This window comes from Mustela nigripes, chromosome 14 (assembly GCF_022355385.1).
Source record: "Mustela nigripes isolate SB6536 chromosome 14, MUSNIG.SB6536, whole genome shotgun sequence".
Taxonomy (NCBI): domain Eukaryota; kingdom Metazoa; phylum Chordata; class Mammalia; order Carnivora; family Mustelidae; genus Mustela; species Mustela nigripes.
In genome coordinates, this window is record NC_081570.1 from 103,356,637 (window position 1) to 103,377,486 (window position 20,850).

The 20,850-nt window shown below is 48.6% G+C and overlaps 1 protein-coding gene across 32 annotated transcripts in view; it reads left to right on the forward strand.

The window, feature by feature from the left end:
- The window catches only part of LOC132001388 (myomegalin-like), a 217,780-nt gene extending 201,120 nt beyond the window's left edge, over positions 1-16,660 (forward strand). For 11 of the 32 annotated variants that reach the window (XM_059375904.1, XM_059375903.1, XM_059375915.1 and 8 more), the window contains 12 exons: positions 505-624; positions 2,452-2,641; positions 3,530-3,654; positions 7,197-7,421; positions 9,992-10,108; positions 10,865-11,088; positions 12,234-12,377; positions 13,416-13,554; positions 13,861-13,907; positions 14,170-14,196; positions 14,943-14,994; positions 15,679-16,660. In XM_059375904.1, the coding sequence (XP_059231887.1) occupies positions 505-624; positions 2,452-2,641; positions 3,530-3,654; positions 7,197-7,421; positions 9,992-10,108; positions 10,865-11,088; positions 12,234-12,377; positions 13,416-13,554; positions 13,861-13,907; positions 14,170-14,196; positions 14,943-14,994; positions 15,679-15,836 (1,568 nt within the window). In that variant the 3' untranslated portion in view covers positions 15,837-16,660. Of the gene's footprint in view, positions 1-504; positions 625-2,451; positions 2,642-3,529; positions 3,655-7,196; positions 7,422-9,991; positions 10,109-10,864; positions 11,089-12,233; positions 12,378-13,415; positions 13,555-13,860; positions 13,908-14,169; positions 14,197-14,933; positions 14,995-15,622 lie in introns of those variants that run through there. The other 21 variants (XM_059375917.1, XM_059375932.1, XM_059375929.1 and 18 more) reach the window with 9 other exon arrangements.
- Positions 16,661-20,850: the final 4,190 nt, after the last annotated feature.

A 20,850-nucleotide genomic window follows, 5' to 3' on the forward strand; every position in this document is an offset into this window, starting at 1 on the left:
TCCTCACTTAGAGCTAAGAGAGAACTTTCCTCCTGGCAGAGCTAACAAGGCGTGTCTGCAGGGCGTCTGACTTCCCAGCCCGTCCTTAGTCTGCTTGTATATGTGCCTGCTGACCTCTCCACCTTGTCATGGGATTGGCACATGGTGGAGCCCGCTCAGTGGGTGCCCTCCCGTAGCCACTCACCAAGGCGGCCATTCTCCCAACACTCTCCTCTCGGGCTTGGGTCCCTTGGACGCCAATCCTTCTACATGCCCTTGTCCTGCCCCCAGCCCTGCGGTGGCTCCTGTGGGGACAAGAGCCTCTGGAACAGCTGCAGCTCGGGCACGTGGTGGGGCCTGAACAGAAAGCAGGCACTTGGCCCGCCATGCTTGGGGTCCAGGTCTTGGGGACCCAGACACTCCTGCTGGGTTGGGACAGTATTTCTGGAGGGACAGAATGGGTAGTTTCTGGAAAGCATCTGTTACCCTAATGTGTAACGTGTCTGCTTACACTTTCTGGGACAGGATCTACCTCCAGTTTCTACAGCCCTGGCCTAGAACCCACACCGCAGCTCTACAATGAGAACAGAGTCCTTAAGGAAGAAAACCGGAGCCTTCAGGCTCAGCTGAGTCATGTTTCTAGAGGTGGGTGGTAAAAGCCACACACTGCGCTCCTTCCCGGTCCCTTTCGTCCTGGCCACACCAATCACCGTTGAAGCCAAGAGAAGGTGGAAATAACAGCTAACCAGATCCACCAACCCAAGGTCCCATGTGGTTCTCAGTCTAGAAGGGGTTACTTCCTGAGAGGTCCCAACTGTGGGCCTTCACACTCCCAGGTGCTCGGTACAAAGATAGCTCTAGGAAACCCACCACCTCTGTGCAAACCACAGATACTCAGATACTCAGTCATTAGTTATGAACTGGCTACCAGTTAGGTGTCTGTTCTCCCTGTCCAGACTTTACTGCAGCGTCATGTGTCTCTCCCCGTCTCCTCACTGCTTCCCCTCACTCACCCAGTTCCGGCTCCTCTCTGCTCAGTAATCCTCAGGACTCTGTGCCTGGAAGCACCAGCCAGATGTCCTCCAGAGCATTCCCAACACTATTTGATGGACATCCAAGGGAGGAGGGGCATCATTTCCTCTGTGACTGGGGGGCAGCTAACCTTAGTGTCAATTGACTTGATCAAATCAATATATGGTCAATAAAAATTATATTTATCTGCAAATATTTATTGAATAGTCATGAAAGACTAATACTTTCCTAAAGGATTAAGCCCAGAATGTTGTGGAACAGGAAGAGATAGCAAGTGTTGTTTTTAAATCTGCCTCTTCAGAGCAGGAAGATGTGAGGGGAGAGGTCACTGATGGGGAAGTAACGAGACATAACAGAGAAGAGAGAAGACGTAACTGCTAAACCATCTTTGCATGCCGGGACAGGCTAGCACAGACCTCAGTGGGGAGAAGTCACTAAGATGTGGAAAAGCACAGTGGGCCAGGCCCAGGGACTTCCCCCTGGTAGACTGACAGCTCCTGCAGCCTGGTTCTCAGAGCCCCTGTCCTTAGTGTCTGGGAAATCATGCAAGTTATTGAGATTCCACAAGCCCAGAAAAGGACAGATGTCCCCATTTTCAAATTGACGAATATAATATATTCTAAAAACTATAGACAAGAAATCTTGATGCTGCTCTTTGGCAAAATTAAAGAAAGGATTATCACACAGAGGGTGTGTGAACTTAGAAAATAGTGAGCATTAGAAACCACAGCGTTTGGGGCACCTGGGTGGCTCAGTGGGTTAAGACCTCTGCCTTCAGCTCAGGTCATGATCCCCCGCTCTCTGCTCCTCGGGAGCCTGCTTCCCCCTTTCTCTCTGCCTGCCTCTCTGCCTACTTGTGATCTCTGTCTGTCAAATAAATATATAGAATCTTTGGAAAAAAAGAAAAAGAAAGAAACCACAGCTTTGGGGGCACCTGGGTGGCTCAGTTGGTTAAGCACCTGCCTTTGGCTCAGATCATGAACCCAGGGTCCTGGGATGGAGCCCCCTGCTCAGCAGGGAGAGGAGTCTGCTTCTTCCTCTCCCTCTGCTTCCTCCCTGCTGCTCCTGCTCTGTCTCTCTCTTTCAGATAAATAAATAAATTCTCAAAGAAAAGGGAGGAAGGAAGGAAGGAAGGGAAGAAGGAATGAAGGCAAGAAGGAAGGAAGGAAAGGAGGAAAGAAAGAAACCTCAGCGTTTTCTCTAATAGCAGGGTAGACCTTGTGAAAGCAGAAGATCAAGGGCATTGCAAAGATGGAGACTCCACATTCCCCAGGGTGTGTGGATGTAATGAGCTGACACCCTCTGTTTTTCTAAGCAGATGCGGCATCAGCTTGCATTCCCATTGCCTTAGTTCTGCCCGTCAGGATGGAGGAGCTTGGGCTCCTTGTCCTGCCAGCCTCTGCCCCCACAGTGTAAGTCGTCCTGTGTTCTGCTCCCCAGAGCACTCCCAGGAGACGGAACGCCTGAAAGAGGCCCTGCTGTCCTCTCGATCCCGGCTTCAAGAGCTGGAGATGGAGCTGGAGCGCCAAAAGGGGGAACGGCAGCAGCTTCTGGAAGACTTGAAGGAGAAGCAACAGGAGATCTTGCATTTCCAGGAGGAACGCCTGTCCCTCCAGGAGAAAGACTCCAGGTAAGGGGGAGCCTGATAAGAAGGAAGGGGGCCCTGTTTTCAGATTTAATGGGATATTGACAAGACAGGTATTGGAGCCTTTGGGGGCCCTCAGTTTCCCCTCTGCTATTCCTGATTTATGGATGAGTTTGAGCAGAAGGAAGGACTTCTCTGAGAATGCCTTTTCACTCCAAAGTTGGGAGAGAAAAACCTTATTTTAGAAGGCTTCAGCATACGAGGGGCACCTGGGTGGCTCAGTTGGTTAAGTGTCCAGCTGTTGATTTTGGCTCGGGTCATTATCTTGGGGTCATGAGAATGAGCCCTGCACTGGGTTTGGCGCTCAGCTTGGAGTCTGTTTGGGATTCTTTCCCTCCTCTTCTCCCTCCTCTTCTGCTCCTCCTACCGCTTGCAGGCAAGTGATCTCTGTCTCTCTCAGATCCGTCTTTAAAAAAAAGGGGGGGGGTTCAGCGTATCAGATCCTGGAGAAAAAAAATGTTCTCATCCTTCCTGTTAGTTTAAGGATATTGGTCTCACTGTAACGTAGGAAGCATCCCCACCAGTCATCATGCGCATCCCCGACATAAACCCTATGACTGCCTATCACCAGGAATAGAGCACCATAGGGGCAGGAAGAATACGGAGCTTGTGTGTCTGCTCCCAACTAATGTAGCTAATGGCATGACATCAAGCAAAGTTACTTCCCAACTAATGTAGCTAATGGCATGATATCAAGCAAAGTTACTTCACCTCTCAGAGCCTCTGTTTCCACATCCGTAAAGTGAAAGTAATGGTCTTCACGACCCCTGGGTTGACATCTAGGGCTAAAGCCCCATGATGCGAAGGCTGGCTGACAGCAGGTGGCAGGGGAGCGCCAGGCGCTCAGCGGGCCCTTGCCTCCCCCCTGTGCAGGCTGCAGCACAAGCTCACCCTCCTGCAGCAGCAGTGTGAGGAGAAACAGCAGCTCTTCCAGTCCCTCCAGTCGGAGCTACAGATCTACGAGGCGCTTTATGGCAATTCCAAGAAAGGGCTGAAAGGTATGTGTTCTCCCTCTCCCCTCCCCAGTGAGCTCCCTGCCCTTACTTAGGATTCTGAAGAGGTCCTTACCCTGGGAGTCGTAGAGCTCTGGAAAGCTACAGAGTTCTGCCTCGGCCAGGTCTGGGGCTCCCAGTAAGAACAAAGTTGTTCTCTCATGTAAAGCCCAGAGGTTGGTGACATGTGCAAGATCCATCCAAGACATCCTTAAAAGTAGTTAGATAAGAGTCCAACTCTGCCTGCCTAGGTGGCCAGAGAAAAGTTGAGCAAAGTCCAGGTTATATAGGGACTTAAAAAAAAATTCAAAGAACTGTCCTGATGGCACCATCATGTGAGAAGCTCTTGAATATTTTGAGTTATACATATTGCCCCCATGCAGCCAGTACGGCGGGCCCTCTGCTCCTACCCTGACGCGTTCCCCAGGGAGAAAGTTAAAAGATGCACAACATCTACAGAAATACCTCTGTTAGGATCTAAATTCCAAGCCTGGATTTAAATTTTAAACTGTTTTATTGAGGACTTTTTGCCACCTGCTAAAATACTGATCTCATGTTGGAGAATCTTCTTCTATTTCTCCATTGTTGTTCAAATTGGGGAGGGTATTGTGAACATCAAGTTAGTAACTCCAACCAGGCTGGAACAGAGTACTGATGTCAATATGATGAAATTTAGAAAAGATTGGGGCACGTAGGTGTCTCAGGGGGTGAAGCCTCTGCTTTCAGCTCAAGTCATGATGTCAGGGTCCTGGGATCGAGCCCACATCAGGTTCTCTGCTCAGCGGAGAGCCTGCTTCCACCTCTCTCTCTGCCTGCCTCTCTGCCTGCTTGTGATCTCTGTCAAATAAATCAATAAAATCTTTAAAAAAATAAAAGAAATTTAGAAAAGATAAAAAGAAACCCTGAGCTTGATGAAAAATATCAGAGGTACAGGATCAGAAGGTCTGGCTCTCTAGCCATTCATGGACTTGAGAATAGGGAGTTACTTAGAAACCCGCTGGGACAAGGAACTTGTAGGCAAAGGTTGCTACAAAAACCAGTTCAACCTGAGACCACAGTAGGGTGAGAGACCGTATCAGAAATATTGTTAAGATTGTGGGACACCACCTTGTAAAAGGGACTTTGGCAAACCAGGGAGCAAAGTGAAGACAGGAGCCACCATGCTGGGTGACCAGAAATCTTGAACTGTCAGAGAAACAACAATTTTCAGCCTGGACAAGATCACAAGGAGATGAGACCTGGTTTTAAATATTTGAAGAACTATCAGGTGAAAAAGAGCTGTTGTGTTTGGCATCTCTTTAGAGGTCTGAACAAGGGTCATCAAAGAATAAAGGGCTGTAGAATTTGGACTTACATCATTCTTATGCCTTCCTGACCACTAGAGATTTCGAGGGATGGAATTGTTAGTTTGTGAAGGAATAAGTCTCCCATCCAAGCCCCTTTAAATAGAAAGGGATGACTTGTCAAGGATCCCATAGAAACAGCTCTTGCTTTGGATGGGATGTTTAGGCCTTTCAATTCTAATTTTTTTAATGATCTGTTAAAAAATTCCTTAAGCAATACAGAATTTTCAATATTCAGCCAAATTTGAATTTTCATAAAGACTGATTGGATTTCCTAACTTGCTGATGAGAAGGTGAACCAGAACTTGAAGAAGTATCAGGGGCACCGCAGGCTGAGAGACTAGCTCCCGGAACTCCGGGGAGCACCGGGTCCAGCCTTCCCCTTGGAGAGCTTTGTATCAGGGAGTGTGAGAAGTCCGGTCAGTTGAGATGGTTGCTGGTTTATAGAGGAGCTATGAAGTACCATGGAAGTTTACATTCTACAGAGTGGGCCATGGAAAATGAGTAAGTACGTTTTCCCAAACAAAACAGATACTTGATGGGAACAGAACTCTCAGACTAGTGGGACACACGGCAGTCGGGAGACACTCAAATAAGGGAAACCCACTGAATGGGTGTGGTTATGGGGTATTTACATGAGGAGAGTCTGATCTAAGGTGCCGTTGGGAAGATAAAGAGGAATGGATAGAAGACAACATTTTTAGAAAGAAGCAAAACTTTGTGAGGATTTGGATATAGGGAAAGAAAGATAGGAAGGAGCTTCATGGAGCTTTGGGGTTGGTAGATACTAACCATAGACTGCAGGTGCCCCATGAGGACTTCTCAGGGAGAGTTGCCTCCCGCCTTATAAGGAGACCTCCGGCCTCCTTATAAGATGCTCTAGCAGTATTTGGTTACTATGGTGATTATAAAAACATAATGCAAATGAGTAAAAATAGAAAATATGGGATGTTTCCAGAAAATTTCTCATAGTAAACTCTTATCCCTTATAACTTGTGGTAACAGCTTGGAGAAGCCTTTCTCTACGAACTTCTTGGGAACAGTTTTTCATTTGTAAATTTAGTTGGATTTTTTTTTTTTTCCTTTCAATTTTGTTTTTATACGACAGAGGAAAAAGAATCCCTTCATCCTGACTACATCCTCTTTCATGCCTTTTTCCCTTCTTATAGTTGTTTTAGGAGTCATTTTAAAGCTCCTGTCTCTGAAACCCCATAGATTCCTATCCTTAATTCTATAATCCCATGAGAACCATGAATTCTTGTGGTAGCTCTTTCACATACTCATTTGGTCACAAAACCTGTCTGAAGTGACCAAAGTGGTATCCACAGACTTGACTTAACCCCACTCAGTGGTAATGTTCACCCGGCTCGTCATGGAAATATGAATGTATTTGCCTAAAGGCCTGTGGCCCAGAGGCAACCTGGTATGTGGGCTACATGAGAGATGGCGTACGGATCCTATGGCCTTCCTAAACACCAAAACAAATTCTACTTTTTGAAATCTATTTGGCTTCAAGCTTTCAGATAAGATATGTGGTTTAGTAGAATATTTCTTAGCTGTCTTCATCCCTAGTACAAAGAAACAGACTGTGATAGCAAACAGAGATTTAAAACAAAACAAAACAAAACAAAGCAAAAACGTGGTGAAGTAGACTAGTTCAGTGAGTTGTGACCCCTGGCCTCTAGAGAGACTCCCGTTCCTCCATGCTGCGAAAGGCCTGGTGCCTCCTCTCCTCTCCCTGGTGACCTCCTCCTCCTTTCTGCTGTGACTCCTGAGCACCGAGGCATCAGCTTTCCTCCTCCCAAATCCCCAGGACTTCTCTAGCCCAGTGCTGAACTGCCCTATCTCTGAAGACCCTGCTCTCTGGCCTGTAGGACTAGGGTGACTTGCCTGCTCTCTCCCTCTCTTCTCAATGGGTGGAAGTCAAATAATAATAGGCTTTGACCCCACCTGCTCATGGAAGGCTCTCCAGATGCAGGTGGGTCACATGAGCCTCGAGGCAGTTCCAGTGTGTGGTATCTCGCTCAGTGAGTGGGAGACCCACGCAGCAAAAGGAGGCAGCTCCATCCCAAATGCCTTGCCTCCTGGGGCCCTAAGAGGACAGCAGGGTCCCGAGTAGAAAGGAATGCCTGAGGAGTGTTCTGACAAATGCTTGGAAAAGCTTGGATCTGAGCCACCACACCCCTTCTCTCTCTCTTCTTTCAGCTCCCACCTGGGAAGCCTGTCTCCAGGTCCCTTTGAGCAGTGAGCTGAGCCACCTGGTGGCAGAGATCCGAGCTTTGCGAGGGCAGCTGGAGCAAAGCATCCAGGTGAACAGCTGTCTGAGATTGAGGCTGGAGCAGCAGTTGGATGGCAGGGGGAGCAAAGCCAGCCTCAGCCCCTCCTCCACCCACCAGGAGGACCCTGGAAACAAGCAACCGCTCCTCCAAGGTAGGAAGGGCAGGGGGACCATGCCAGTGGGGCAGTGGCCAGGATGTCTGTGGTGGAAGGGATCTTCCCTCTTCCACACTCCTTAGGGTCCTGGTGAAATCAGAGTTGTTTCAATCTACAACCTTGGGTGAGAGGGTGGGAATGAGGGTACCAGCTGGCTCAGGCCCCAGATTCTGAGTTTGCGGGTACAAGTTGCTTGCCTTGGGCAAGGTGTTTGAAGTCCCCAGGTACTGAAGCCTTACTTTCCTCATCTTCAAGGTGAGGACAATAATCATATGTATCTTATGGACAATCATATGTATCTTATATGGTAATATGGTAATTAAGCCTTAAGTGCAATAATTTATAAGTGCCTGACACGGTATGCATCGCTCAATAGTTAATAGCTTGTGAGTTAATATCTATTCCTTGTACTTGTGGAGTGCTTTAAAATTTACCACGAGTTTTCAAACAATTTTCCAAACTGTTTCATCTGAGGTAAGGGAGGTTTTCCTTTCATATTTCAATGTGGGAAAACTTTGAGATTGAGACATTAACCAGCTAAGACCCAGGATTCGAACTGGATGTTTTTATTTCCAGCTGCTGGCCTTCCTCCTCACCAGCCTCTGTCTCGGTATATCGCTTGCCTTCCAGATTCCCATTCCCTGATTGGAGGGGAGCTCAGCTGAGTGGAAACCATTCCCGTCCCGCAGGCAATGCTGGTTGTGGAAAGCAGGGGGATGATAGCTCCCTTTATTCCCAGTGGCTGTCATCTCCTCCCCTCCCCTCCCCTCCGCGTCTGCCCTTCCAGATACTGCCTTGCCTGCTCTCTCCCTCTCTTCTCAATGTCCTTCATCCAGCCCCCTTCGCCTAGCTTCAGTCTGAATGTTAGTACTGTTGCCCTCCATCTTGACACACTCATTTCAACTTATTCTTTTCTTTTTTTAATTAGCCATCTTCTCTCACCCCCAGGACCCTATTTTCAATTTTATTTCAGTAGGAGCCATTTCTTCTCAAGATTCTCTAAAGATGAGCTTTCAGACACGTTCCTGCCTGCTCTTCCTGGGGCATGTTAATCCTTAGCTTTTCCCCCTGGTCCTGCTAGACTTTCACCAATTAGGCACTGACCTCACTTGTCAAATGAAGGTGACACTTCCAAGATCCTGTGTTGTGGCCATTAGATGAGAAAGTGTCACGTGAACTGTGTCCCATAGTAACTGCTCAGCCATAAATAGGTGAATGCCTGGCTCCCCCTGGGGAGCCGTGATGGTTGTAGTGTTCAGTTATAACTCCCCACTCTGCCCTCCTGGCCCAGCTTTCCTCCGTCACTGTGTCCCCATGACCCCAGCCAGGGCTCAGCCCCAGTGACTCCGACACTGTGCCCTCTCCTTACCCACCACAGTGGCCTGAGCTGGAGATCTGGTTCTAGGCCACCTCCTGAGCAGGATTTCTTGCCTTCTCTGATATTTTCCAATTCTTTCACTGTAGGATTGCTGCCTGGTTTCCAAGAGGATGTCTCTAACCTGCTGTGCCTTCTGTCTCTACCCTTCTCATCTGGCTACATTTTTCCCATCACTAACTCATCAGAATGATGATTGGGGGCGCTTGCGGGGCTCAGTGGGTTAAAGCCTCTGCCTTTGGTTCAGGTCATGAACCCAGGGTCCTGGGATGGAGACCCGCATCGGGCTCTCTGCTCAGCAGGGAGCCTGCTTCCTCCTCTCTCTCTCTGTCTGCCTCTCTGTCTGCTTGAGATCTCTGTCTGTCAAATAAATAAATAAATAAATCTTTAAAAAAAAAAAAAAAGGGGGAATGCTAGTTTAATTGCCCACAAGTCCATTCATACTTTGATTCCGTATTTTTGACACATATACTACACATATTGATGTGGAAATATTGGAGTTCAGAGCTCAAGAAAGAATTCTTGAGACATTTTCAGTGCAAAAAGGTGTTCTTATGATAGCACGGGGACAGGACCAGTGGGCAGAAAGAGCGGCACTGGGGCTGTGAGGAGCCATAGATTATATAGTTTGGAATTGGGAGAGCTACGGGCAAAGGGAAGTTTCCAAAAGGACTTTAATATGCTAAAGAAGACTCATGAGATCCTGGAGACCTGGCTTTTGTCAAGCTAAGACTGTTTTTCCCTCTAGTAGGTCATTAAGTTTAAGACAGTTGGGGTTCCTATAATGTCTTATTCTGCCTGCCTCAAATGTGTATCAGTGGACTGCAGGTTATAAGGAAATTTAACTTTATGTACATTTCCTTTTGCCTTTGTTCTCTGCATCATAGGTTTAGTTACAAGGCAGTGTACTAAAAATTGCACACATAATTATATTCAAAACGCAGGCTAGAAAAATGCTCCTAATAATCTTTCAAACCAGAAGTCGCTTCTCATGGAGCTCGCTTCCATTAAAGGGACATGTTCTTGTTCCAAACTAAGGGATTTGTTTGCTGTTGCTTACCGTCACAGTTGGGGTGTAATGAGGACCAACCACGCTGCCTTAGGTCTCTGCTGGTGACAACTAGGCTGTGCTTGGGTTTGGTTAGTGGTGATTCCAGGGTTGCGGAAAATTTTTATTGTCTTTACATCCTAGACTCCAATGCTTCCCCTCCAGTCCGAGATGTTGGCATGAATTCTCCAGTGCTCACATTCCCTAGCCTTTCTGCTGCTGCTCCTGGCTCAGAGACCACCATTTTCAAGAGGACAAATGGTAAATATGGCAACGGAAGGATTCAGGGATTGATGATGGAGAATTCCCAGTACACGTAGCCTGTGGTTACTAATGGGCACATTACCTGAATGTAGAGATTTTTCTCCTCGGGTCCCAAAGTCTTTAGCCCTACTCATTGCACCTTCTGTGGCTACCTTTTTTTTTTGCCATTATTCTTCCTCCTGTGGTTTTCCTATTGCTCTGTTGTGCTTCACTGCACGGTGATCTCTCCATCCTTGAAAGTGCTCTCTGTGTCCGGCTTAATTTGTCTCTGTCTTCTTTTTATAAATGGGTTTATTTTTTATTTATTTTATTTTATTATTTTATTTTTCAGTGTTCCAAGATTCATTGTTTATGCACCACACCCAATGCTCCATGCAATATTTGCTCTCCTTAATACTCACCGCCAGGCTTTCCCAAACCCCCACCCCCCTCCTTTCCAGAACCCTTAGTTTGTCTGTCTTCTTAACTGGAAATTTAAAATTTTTCATTAAAATAATATTTGTCCTGGATATTTCATTTGTCAGTAAGGATAAAATTTTTCCTCCTGGCAATTTGATCATTATGAGATGATGTAGGAAAGATCATAAAAACATAGAACCCAGAAATCTATGGACTTCACACCTTGCTGTACTTTTCCCAGAGTGCCTTTCCTATTCCTGGCCTCTTTACTCCTTGATGTCTATTTTAGAATGAAGTGGACTGAGGATATGCTCATCACTGTGGATTCTATGTTGTTCTGGTCTTGTTTTTCAGAGCTGGATTTGGATGCTTCTCCAGTGACGAAGAATCCCAAGCTGGAGGGCGAAGCTACTGATGGCTCCTTTGCCAATAAACATGGCCGCCATGTCATTGGCCACATTGATGACTACAGTGCCCTAAGACAGCAGATAGAGGAGGGAAAACTGCTGGTCAAAAAGATAGCAGATCTTGTGAGATCAGCCCGCACCTTCCCTGGCCTTGAAACTCAGGGCACAGAGGTAATCACACTGTAGGTCTTAAGTGTTCCTTTTCCTTGTGTACTTTTTCCTTCTGATCTTAGCTCCTTCTCCCACTGCATATCTCCCATAGCTGAGCCTACATCTTCTGCTTACACCCAGCTGGGCCTTTTCTTCTCCATCTCCTGTTTTCACTCTACACTCTGCCCTAACATTTTTTTTCTCAGAAACACAGAAGAGGCAGAAGAGAATTGTCATCCTCATCTGTAGGGGATTTGCTGAGTACTGGCTTATGTGTCGTGCTCTACTGAGCACCCTTTCCTCGCTTATTATCTGGTCCATGGCCTTGTACATGGTCATCCATCGGCAGAGTAAAATCACTTAATCAGGCGGCTGGAAATTCAGGATTTGCATCCGCATGGGCCACATGCTGTGGAAGGGGCGAAGCCTGGCAGCCATGGGATTTCTCTGGGCAGACTGAGCAGGGCAGGGAAGCAGGCAGCGCACCTTCTCTGAGCGTTTCCATATTCAGAGACCAGGTGCCAGCTGCAGTGCTGTTTGAGGCACTGGAGGTGCATGGATGTGCAGGGACAGCCCTGTCTGCAAGAGCCTCCACCCCAGAGAGAAGGCCACATATCCAAGTAAATAAGGACAACAGGGGGTCTGGGCTCCGTGTCAGAAGCCATGCTCTGAGTTGGGAGGGTGCAAACACAGAAGGGGTCCTTGGTCCAGGCAAGGAAAGTCACAGGGTCCTAGAGGAACCACTGGCGAGATACACGGCTTCTCTGGCTGGTGGAGGATAGCATCCCAGGTGAAGGGAATGGCATCACAGTCCTTGGAGCTACAAATGGTTCAGCCCAGTTGAAGCAGAAGGTATGATTTAGAGATACGCATGGGGGTGCCCAAGCAAAAATCAGGGGCATTAGACCCGAGAGCACAGAGCAGGACTAGCAGCTTACAGAGAGTATGAGAGAAGTCAGAATCTAGTGATTCTTACAAGTTGGGGGTCACTGCTGAAATGGAGATCCAGGGCTTCCAGGTTTAAAAATGGTTTCACACGTTCAAGCAGGCCCATGCTTGTGCCTCATTCTTGAGGGAAACCCGAGCCCTGTGCTGAGGGAGCCGGAGCAGGGGGAAGGGAATGATCTCTCAGTCTGGTGCCCAGGGCAATCTCTACTTTCTCCCAGGTGCCGGGCAGCAAAGGCATCCATGAACTTGGGAGCAGCGCCCAGGCCCTGCAGCACACCCTGGACGAGTCGGCCTCCCTCCTCACCATGTTCTGGCGAGCGGCCCTGCCCAGCTCTCCCAGCCCTGTCCTGTCTGACAGCACAGTGAGTGGCAGCCTCCTTCATCGCTTCTGCCCCAAATGCCATTCTGCCTCCTCAGTTCCCAAGTCCTAAACGTCAGGGGCTGGACAGTTGAGATGAGACAGGGGGGCCTTAGGGGAGCGTCCCCGGGGGAAGACCTGTCATCCATGGTGGCGGCTGGCAGGGCAGGTCCTACGACATCCCTTCTCCTCCCACCGTGTTTGGGTTCTTTCCCTTTCTGAACTTAGCTGAGCCAAAAAACGTAGGGACCTGTGAAAATGTCGACATCTCCTTTCCCCACGTCATCCCCACAGAATGTCACCATGAGATGAACAGCTTCCTAGAGCCACCCACTGCATCCCACACACGGCTTTCCTCCACCTCTCTGGGCCAGGCCTGGAAGAGTCAGCCGCCCCACCACCAGGTGCTCTCAGATATGAGGCCTGAACTCTGGTCGGGGGGAGTGTGGACAGCAATTTTTCTCCGTCTCCCCCTACCACCCCCATCTAGGAGCCTGAGGGCAGATTAAAGCACTAACACCTTATGGGCCCCAACTATGCTGGTTCTGAGGCAGAAGGTGTTCTGCCATCTTGAAGTTGTTCCAAAGATTTACAGAATTGCACACTGTCTCCCTAGGCAAAACACGCCCAGCTAGCAAGTCTTATCTGTGAGGCCCGGTACTAGAACCAATGTCAGCACTGAATGTGTGCTCTTGGACTCATCGAGCCCAATGAGCCCATTGGACTTTCTGAGCACTGAATGTGTGGTCAGGACTCACCGCTGGGAGTCGTGGCACTGACTGGGGTTCAAGGCCTCTACAGCCACAGGAGTGGAGGCCTGTGTTCATGTGCATGGGGGCTCCCAGGGTCTCAGTGTGCTGACCTAACTCCCTTAGTCTAAGTTGGCCTCAGCTGGAGCCTTCTAGTGTCTCTCCTGGAGGGACTCCAGTCCAGAAATCATTGATAGGATTATAGAATCCTGCTTTTGATTGTCAAGAGCCACAAAGCGTCTGGTCCTTGAGGCCTTCTGACCTGTGACAGAGAGTCTGTTTCTCTTCCCCAGGGACAGTCCCTGCAAAGGGAACTTCTGGAACTGAGAACCAGACTGTCCAAACAGGAGAGTGTTCTTCAGAGCACAGCGGAGCGTCTGAAGACCGCCAACCAGCAGAAGGAGAGCATGGAGCAGTTCATCTTCAATCAGTGTGGGTGCCCCTGAGCCAGGGGATGAGAGAGGAAAGTAGGGGTGGGAGGACTTCCAGGCTCCCCCCTTGTGCTGCCGATGGACCAGGACCAGACAGACGGGGTGGGGTGGGGAGGAGGGCTGCAGACCAGTGTGTGATGTCCCCAAACCTCCTGTGCCATGAGTAATTGGGGATGCGGAGGGAGGGGTGCATGGGGGCAGCAGGAGACCCTGATCTGAGCTGCCAGAAAAAGACCCTTTGGTACATACTAGGCAAGTATGGCCCCAGATGGTCACTTCTACCTATTGGGCTGTTTTGTTGTTTTAGTGACCAGGACACATGATGTTTTGAAGAAGGCAAGGACTAATTTGGAGGTAAGGACACCACTGCACCTGCCAGAGCCACAGAACACAGCCCAAATCCATCCCCACCTGTCTCCAGAGTCTGCAGATGATCCCCGACCCACTCTGACCTTTCAGGAGATTTTAGTCCATTCCTAGGACTCACGTCCTCACTAAATGTCCTTCTAGCTTCGCTCCCCATCACCTCTCCCACCCCAGTCCCTTCCCTGCCATCTCATCTCCCGGTGACATCGTGACCCTCTTCTCTCCTCACCGCACTTCTTCCCTCCTCTAGGCCAAGTCAGGAGTCCAAGGAAAGCAAGTGAGTTGATTCCCAAGACCAGAGGACATGGGGAGTATGCCTCTGAATTAGCTTCTAGGAAAGGGGCTCTGGGGCCAGCTCTAGTGTTTCCTGTAGCCCTTTTCACTTCATGAGAAAATAAACCAGAGATGTCATCAAATCGGTTGATTCTGTTGCACACTCTATTGGCAGAGAATAGCCATTCAATCTTGGTCTTTCTTTTTCCAAAGGAAACCAACCATTGGGTCTTCTTGACCTAAAAGAGAATTTGTAATAAATAAAAATGAAACTTGAAGGGAAACATTTTATGTATATGGCAGGTATTCTGTACATTTACTTAAAATACTAATCCGATCCCTAGCAAGTAAGCTGAAGTGTACCAAATGGCTTGTAAATCAGAAACTAAACCCTAGGGGAACCAGGTGGCTCAGTCAGTTGAGCATCTGACTTGATGTTGGCTCACGTCTTGATCTCAGGGTTGAGGCTTCATGCCCTGTGTTGGGCTCCACGCTAGCCAAGGAGATTCCTTAAAAAAGAATAGGGAAAGAAACTAAACCCTTCGTTGGACATTAAATTTCTTCCATAAGCAATTGGACCTTTTCCTAGGAATGTTCCTTATGTAGCCTAAGAGAATATTGATCCCATGGTGTGAAAATGGGTCAGGCCATGACTTTGCCCTCCCCCCAACCTTTTTTTTTGTTTGTTTGTTTTTCTAATTCCCTTTTTTTTCTTCTCTGATGATTCCTTTCTTTCCTGAGCCTCTTTAGAAGAACACATACAAGATGACCTCTGTAAAGCCTTATTCCTGTCCCAGCAAAGGTAACCCAATGGCCCCACACACCCACTGGCTTCCCCATCTTTGGAAGTTTCCTCTGCACTTTCCAGAGACCAATGGAAAGGCTTGAGGCCTGCGTTCCAATCCCAGGCTTGTCACTAGCTGGCCCTGTGGCCTTGGCCCATCCATCTGTAAGAGGTGGCACTAGGGGCTGTTGGAGCTCCCTGCTGACGGGGCCCCTCCCTCTCCTCATTAAGTACATGGGACATGAACTGAGCAGGGGACTTCCCTGCATTACATCCTCTCCTTCCTACAACAGGCTGTTTCTTCATGGGCATGTTTCATACTAAGTGCTTCGGTTCCTGGGAAGTCACAGAAGCCATTGTTTTGCTCCAAGTGAACTAGGGAGTGGACTGGCCCATGAAGATCTGAGCACCTCATGTGCAGTGGCTCTGAGCAGGGCTGTCACCCACCCAAGGTGGTGGGGAAGCCCCCCTCTCACCTGGTGGCATGAGGGGCTCCACAGTTCCACACCCCCTCCCCTGGGCTCATCCTTTTGACAGGCTCTCACTGAGCTCCTGGCTCAGCCCCTACCCAGTGCTCACTGCAGGTCAGGGAGCCACCAGCAGAACCTGATACTAGGTTCTCACCTTGTTGTATTTCTGTCTCCAGGTGAAGTCCCTAAGGGTGCTGCCGTGCACCCCAGTCTTGTGACCCTTGCCTTCCAGGAGCCACGGAAGAAAAGGAGCCATCAGAGGTCCTTCAAACAGCAGGAAGCCTGGGCCTGTCCCCCTTTGGTGCAGATCCCAATCTGCTGAGGAGACCTGGAGCCCAGTCCTCCACACCTGCCAGAGGGTCCCATCCTCTTCCCAGTGGAGGAGGATGAAGGGCAGACAGCCTCTCCTGTGGCTGAGGAACACCACCCGCCAGGGGCTGCTCATCCCAGCACTGGTCTGTAGAGGAGCTCCTGACACTGCTTCTGCGCACCTCACTGGCCTGGAAACTGGCCACAGCCAGTCCTCGCTCCAACGCCTACCCTCAGACAGTCAGCTCAGGGGACATAGCACCCTGCTTCCTACAGATGGGACCCCTGATCCCCACATAAGAGCTCCTCAGCCCGTTCCAAAGCCCACAAGTGACAGCAGTGCCCTGAGGGCCAGTGGGGCGCAGCCAGTACAAGTTCCAGATCCACGCTTCCCTGGGCCTGGCTTAGCCCAGCCGCCGTTCAGCTGGGCGTCTGTCTACACCGAGACTCCTGAGTGCTTCGAATGCTCCTGGTGAAAGCGGTGGCTTCCCACGTGCCATCTCCTGCTTAGCCTAGCACCTCCCAGTTCCCTTCTTTTATGATCTCCAAAGTGTGGCCACCTCACTCTGAATACGCCGTTCCCTTTCATCACCCTAACTCCTCTCTGGGGAACTCAGGCTCAGGGCCAGCCCAAGCCCATTGAAAGTCCTATAAGACAAACCAGTGATCATTTTTAAGAGGCACCTGAGAAGCACCAGTTGTGGGAAAGCCTAGTCTGTGTCCTGACAGTGCTTTAGAAGGCATGTATGTGTGTATAAATGTACGATAGATATTTATATATGTTGCTATAGTAATTTGTTGAGGGCAACATAACTGGCGGACAGGGTCTGTTAGAGGAAATGAAACAGTCCTTTTGGCGGCTATGAAAGTAAAACGTGTACAAAGAAATAAAAGGTTTTTCCTCACCTGCTCTGTTTCTGATTTCGGCACCAGTCTCTAGGCTGAGCGTGTAAGAGTAGGAAAGACACACTGTCCCTAAGAAGGTCATAGACTACTGTTGAAGTCTAAGTTTAAAAGGAGTTTTGCCTTCTCTGTCATTTTGTAAGAATTCCCAATTTAAAAATATTAGAGAGTGGTTCTTAGGTTTGGAAAGTCTTAGAATCAGCAGTGGAGATCACAGGAGCCACTTCCTGGGCTCCAATCCTAAGTATTTCATTGATGTGTGGCCCCAGAATCTGCATTTCTTACACAAATATCCCCAGGTGATTCTTTTTTTTTTTTTTTTTCCTTTTGGGTTTCAGAATTGTGTGTGTGTGTGTGTGTGTGTGTGTGTGTGTGTGTGTGTTTAGCTTTCTTTAAAAAAAAAAATTCTTTTCAGTGTTCCAAATTCATTGTTTATGCACCATACCCAGTGCTCCATGCAATGCGCGCCCTCCATAATACCCACCACCAGGCTAACCCAGCCTCCCACCCCCTCCCCTCCAAAACCCTCAGATTGTTTCTCAGAGTCCACAGTCTCTCATGGTTCATCTGCCCCTCCAATTTCCCCCAACTCCCATCTCCTCTCCAGCTCCCCATGCTCTCCATGGTATTCCTTATGCTCCACAAATAAGTGAAACCATATGATAATTGACTCTGCTTGACTTATTCCACTCAGCATAATTTCCTCTAGTCCTGTCCCAAGTCATCCTTCCTGATGGAGGCATAATACTCCATAGAGTATATGGACCACATCTTCCTTATCCATTCGTCTGTTGAAGGGCATCTTGGTTCTTTCCACTTTGGCGACTGGCCATTGCTGCTATGAACATTGGGGTACAGATGGCCCTTCTTTTCACTACACCTGTATCTTACCCCAGGTGATTCTGATGCAGACCTCAGTTTAAAACTGTTGTTCTCCAACATTGACCCAAAAGTATAGAGTTGTTTCACTTCGATTGATAACCTTTAACTGAAAAGTGTATAAGTCCTTCCATAAATGTTGGCACAGAGATCTGCAAATATTCCTTGGGAAGAGTCGTTAGTTATGTTCTTTTGCTTTCCAAGAATTACTATAAAGCTATCACTCCACAATTATTTCCTAGAGAGTCATAAGCACGGACAACAACAAACAAAACCCTCAAATAGTATCTCACAACCATCACCATCACAGCCACCAGTAACAAAAAGACCCCAAAAAAGACTCTCACCTGAGGTAGAGATGCCCCCTATTTTTATAGTCAATGGAGTGACTCCACATCTGCTCTCACAGTCTGTTATTCAAGTATTTCCACGAAGGCCTTTGGCTGTCAATACAGAGGAACTCACTGGCCCAATCGGCTGAATGGATGAAAGTCCGTAAGCTATTAAGGCAAAGAAACCAAGCATGAGACCATGTTGCCCTGTGCTTATTCCAGCATCCCAGCGATTCCTCCTCCAACCCTGTGCCGTCAAGGCTGCTGCACTCTGATGGGATAGTCAGTAATCAGTGAAGAACTCAGACACTGCTTCTACAAAATTCATTTTAAGTACATAACATTTAGGAAAGCAACAGAGTATGATGTCGTATTAACCTCACACCGCTCAGGATTCAGTCACAGATCAGTTGCTTTTCACCCTTTGTGAAAGGCTGAAAAGTAGCTTTGTGCCTTAAGAGAACTCGTTGCAACAAAGATGTACCTTTGATGGGTATATTGTCCAATATTCACCTCTTTGTAAGTTATGTCCTAACCCTCCCTGTGAGAGTAACAGAGCCCACTCTTGAAATATCTTTCTGTGTGGCCTCCAGTGGCTTCCACTTGGCATAATTCCCATAAGAACCTGGCTGAGCCCATGCAGGGAACGGACTGTGAATCCCACAGAAAAGAATGGAAAGAAAACAGGTAGCAGGTGATGAGGAGAGCAAAGGCCAGTGAAATGTGAATAAAAGTAAATTTCCTTACCGTCTCTTATAACACCTAAAAATCCCTTTGGAAAGTCTTTATCTCCACCCTCCAACCCCAATGTACAGTATATGGTAAATCACTCCTCACAATCCCAGGCCACCTCTTCCTGTCCAGGGGTCCTGTCCCTGAACTTTAATAAAAACACCTTTTTTGCCCTGAAGACGCCTCAAGAATTCTTTCTTGACCATTTGCTCCTGGCCCACATCACATCAGCAGGTACTTAAAAGTGAGACATAAACCTGAATAAAACTAGCTCTTGACCTGTGGACCTAAGACAGAGAACCTACAGAGTTTGTACAGAATTTATCGCATTCCCCAGAACTCATTACCACTGAGGTGAATGAGCTAGATGCTTCTTACTGTGTTACCAAGTCACCGTAAACAGAACGCATTACAAGAACACACATCTATATATTTTTTTAACCTTACAGTTCTGAGGGTGCAGAGTCCCAACAAGGATCTCACTGGACAAAGATCGAGATGTCCACTGGGTACCTTCCCTTCTGGAGGCTCTAGGAGAGGGTGGAAATGAGTCAAGGGAAACCGCACATAAATGCAGTCCTGAGGTTTTAGCAAAAGAGCTCCTCTGCCCTCCTTACCTCCTAGGGCACTGCAGCCCCAGGGGAGGTGCTGATCTGACCTTACAGGGACTTGACATTGCACAGGCATAGGCCTCTACTAACCTGGCCAGAGGAAGAAATGCTAGCTTTTCCTCCCAGGGAGACAGCAGTGCTCTTCCAACTCACACTTCACCCCGATGGACTTTCAGAACAATCTTCCTAACTGACCCCTTTCCTCCAAAGAAAAGAGTGTCCCTCCCCTTTGTTCTCTGGACTAGCCTATGGATTTGCCAACTCTGCTTTATCCCAGATCGCCTTCCCCTTTTATTCCTGACAAATCCCATTTTTGCTGGTAAAATATCTGGAAGTTTCTATTTTTTTAGGTGTGTCTCTTTGCCTGTTCCAGCTTTTAGAGGCCCCTCCTCCATGCTCAGCCCCAGCCCCAGCAGGCAGAGTCCTCCTCACACAGCATCCGTCTGACCTCTTTCTCTGCCTCTTCCAGTTTTAAGACCCCCTGGTCTTTCCAGAGGTTGCCTGGGGAATCCAGGATCATCTCCCCATCTCAGGGTCCTTAACATAAGCACCTCGGCAGGGTCCCTTTTGCTGCTGATGGAACGTGCACAGGTTCCTGGTGATGGGTTTTCGGAATACAGGTGAGGTTTGGCGGAGTGAGGTTGGGAGCCAACGATGAAGCAAGAATCCTTGCAACGTCTCTGGTGCAAAATGTTGATTTTACTAAAGCATGGGGACAGGACCCTTGGGCAGAAAGAGCTGCTGCCCTGGGGTTGGGAGCCAAGGCTCATTATATACTTTGGCATTAGGGGTTGGGAGAAAGGGAGGTTTTCAAAAGAATATGCTAAAGAGGACCTTCAAGATCCTGGAGGCCTTTGCCAATGTCAAGTTAAGGTTGTTTTTCCCTATAGTTCAGCATTACCAAGAACACAGCTGGCAGCTTCCTGGAACTGTCCCAGAGATCTCACCCAGGAGTGGGAGGTCAGGGTTTCAGGGAGTCAGCCTGTGCTCTGTCCTTTAGCTAGCCTTCTGCTTCCTCCTCACTGGCATTACCATGGGCACCTCCTAGGGACGGGGCATTATTCTGCCTCCCACCACACTACGAACTAGGTGACAACTAAAGTTGGACACCCTCCACCCCCCAATCTTTTCGAATTTCAACAATCTCATAAAAGAAAAGCACTCCCTCAAGGCGCAATCTAGACAAAGGCAAATCAGGACCCTCAGACACTCCATCCAGGGCCATACAATTGCCCAAGTACTGGTCTCTTGGGAGTATTTGTTTTGCTTTGTTTCCCAGACCTGGCATTCCCCCCCCCCCCCCCCCCGACTTGGATGCAGAAATCTCATCCAAGGGGAAGAGCACCATGGTGGAGGGAGGGAAGGTGGTGGCAGAGGTGGCACCCCGCTAACCCCCTGCTGTGAACTCTGAGCCCTGTCTAAGGGAGCGGAAGGGATGGTTTCCTTTGGCCCCGTCCTCAACAGTGGGATCCTTGGTCGTTCTCTCCAGGACAGCCTCGAGGGAACTCTGCGTCATTGCCCTAGGAGCTGGCCTGGTAAATAAGCTGTCCCCCGCGGTGTTCTCAGGGCCTGGGATGTTGCCAGCAGCTGTCAGCCAGAGGGCCAGCCCAGAGGTTGCTGACTTTTGGTTCCCTGCTC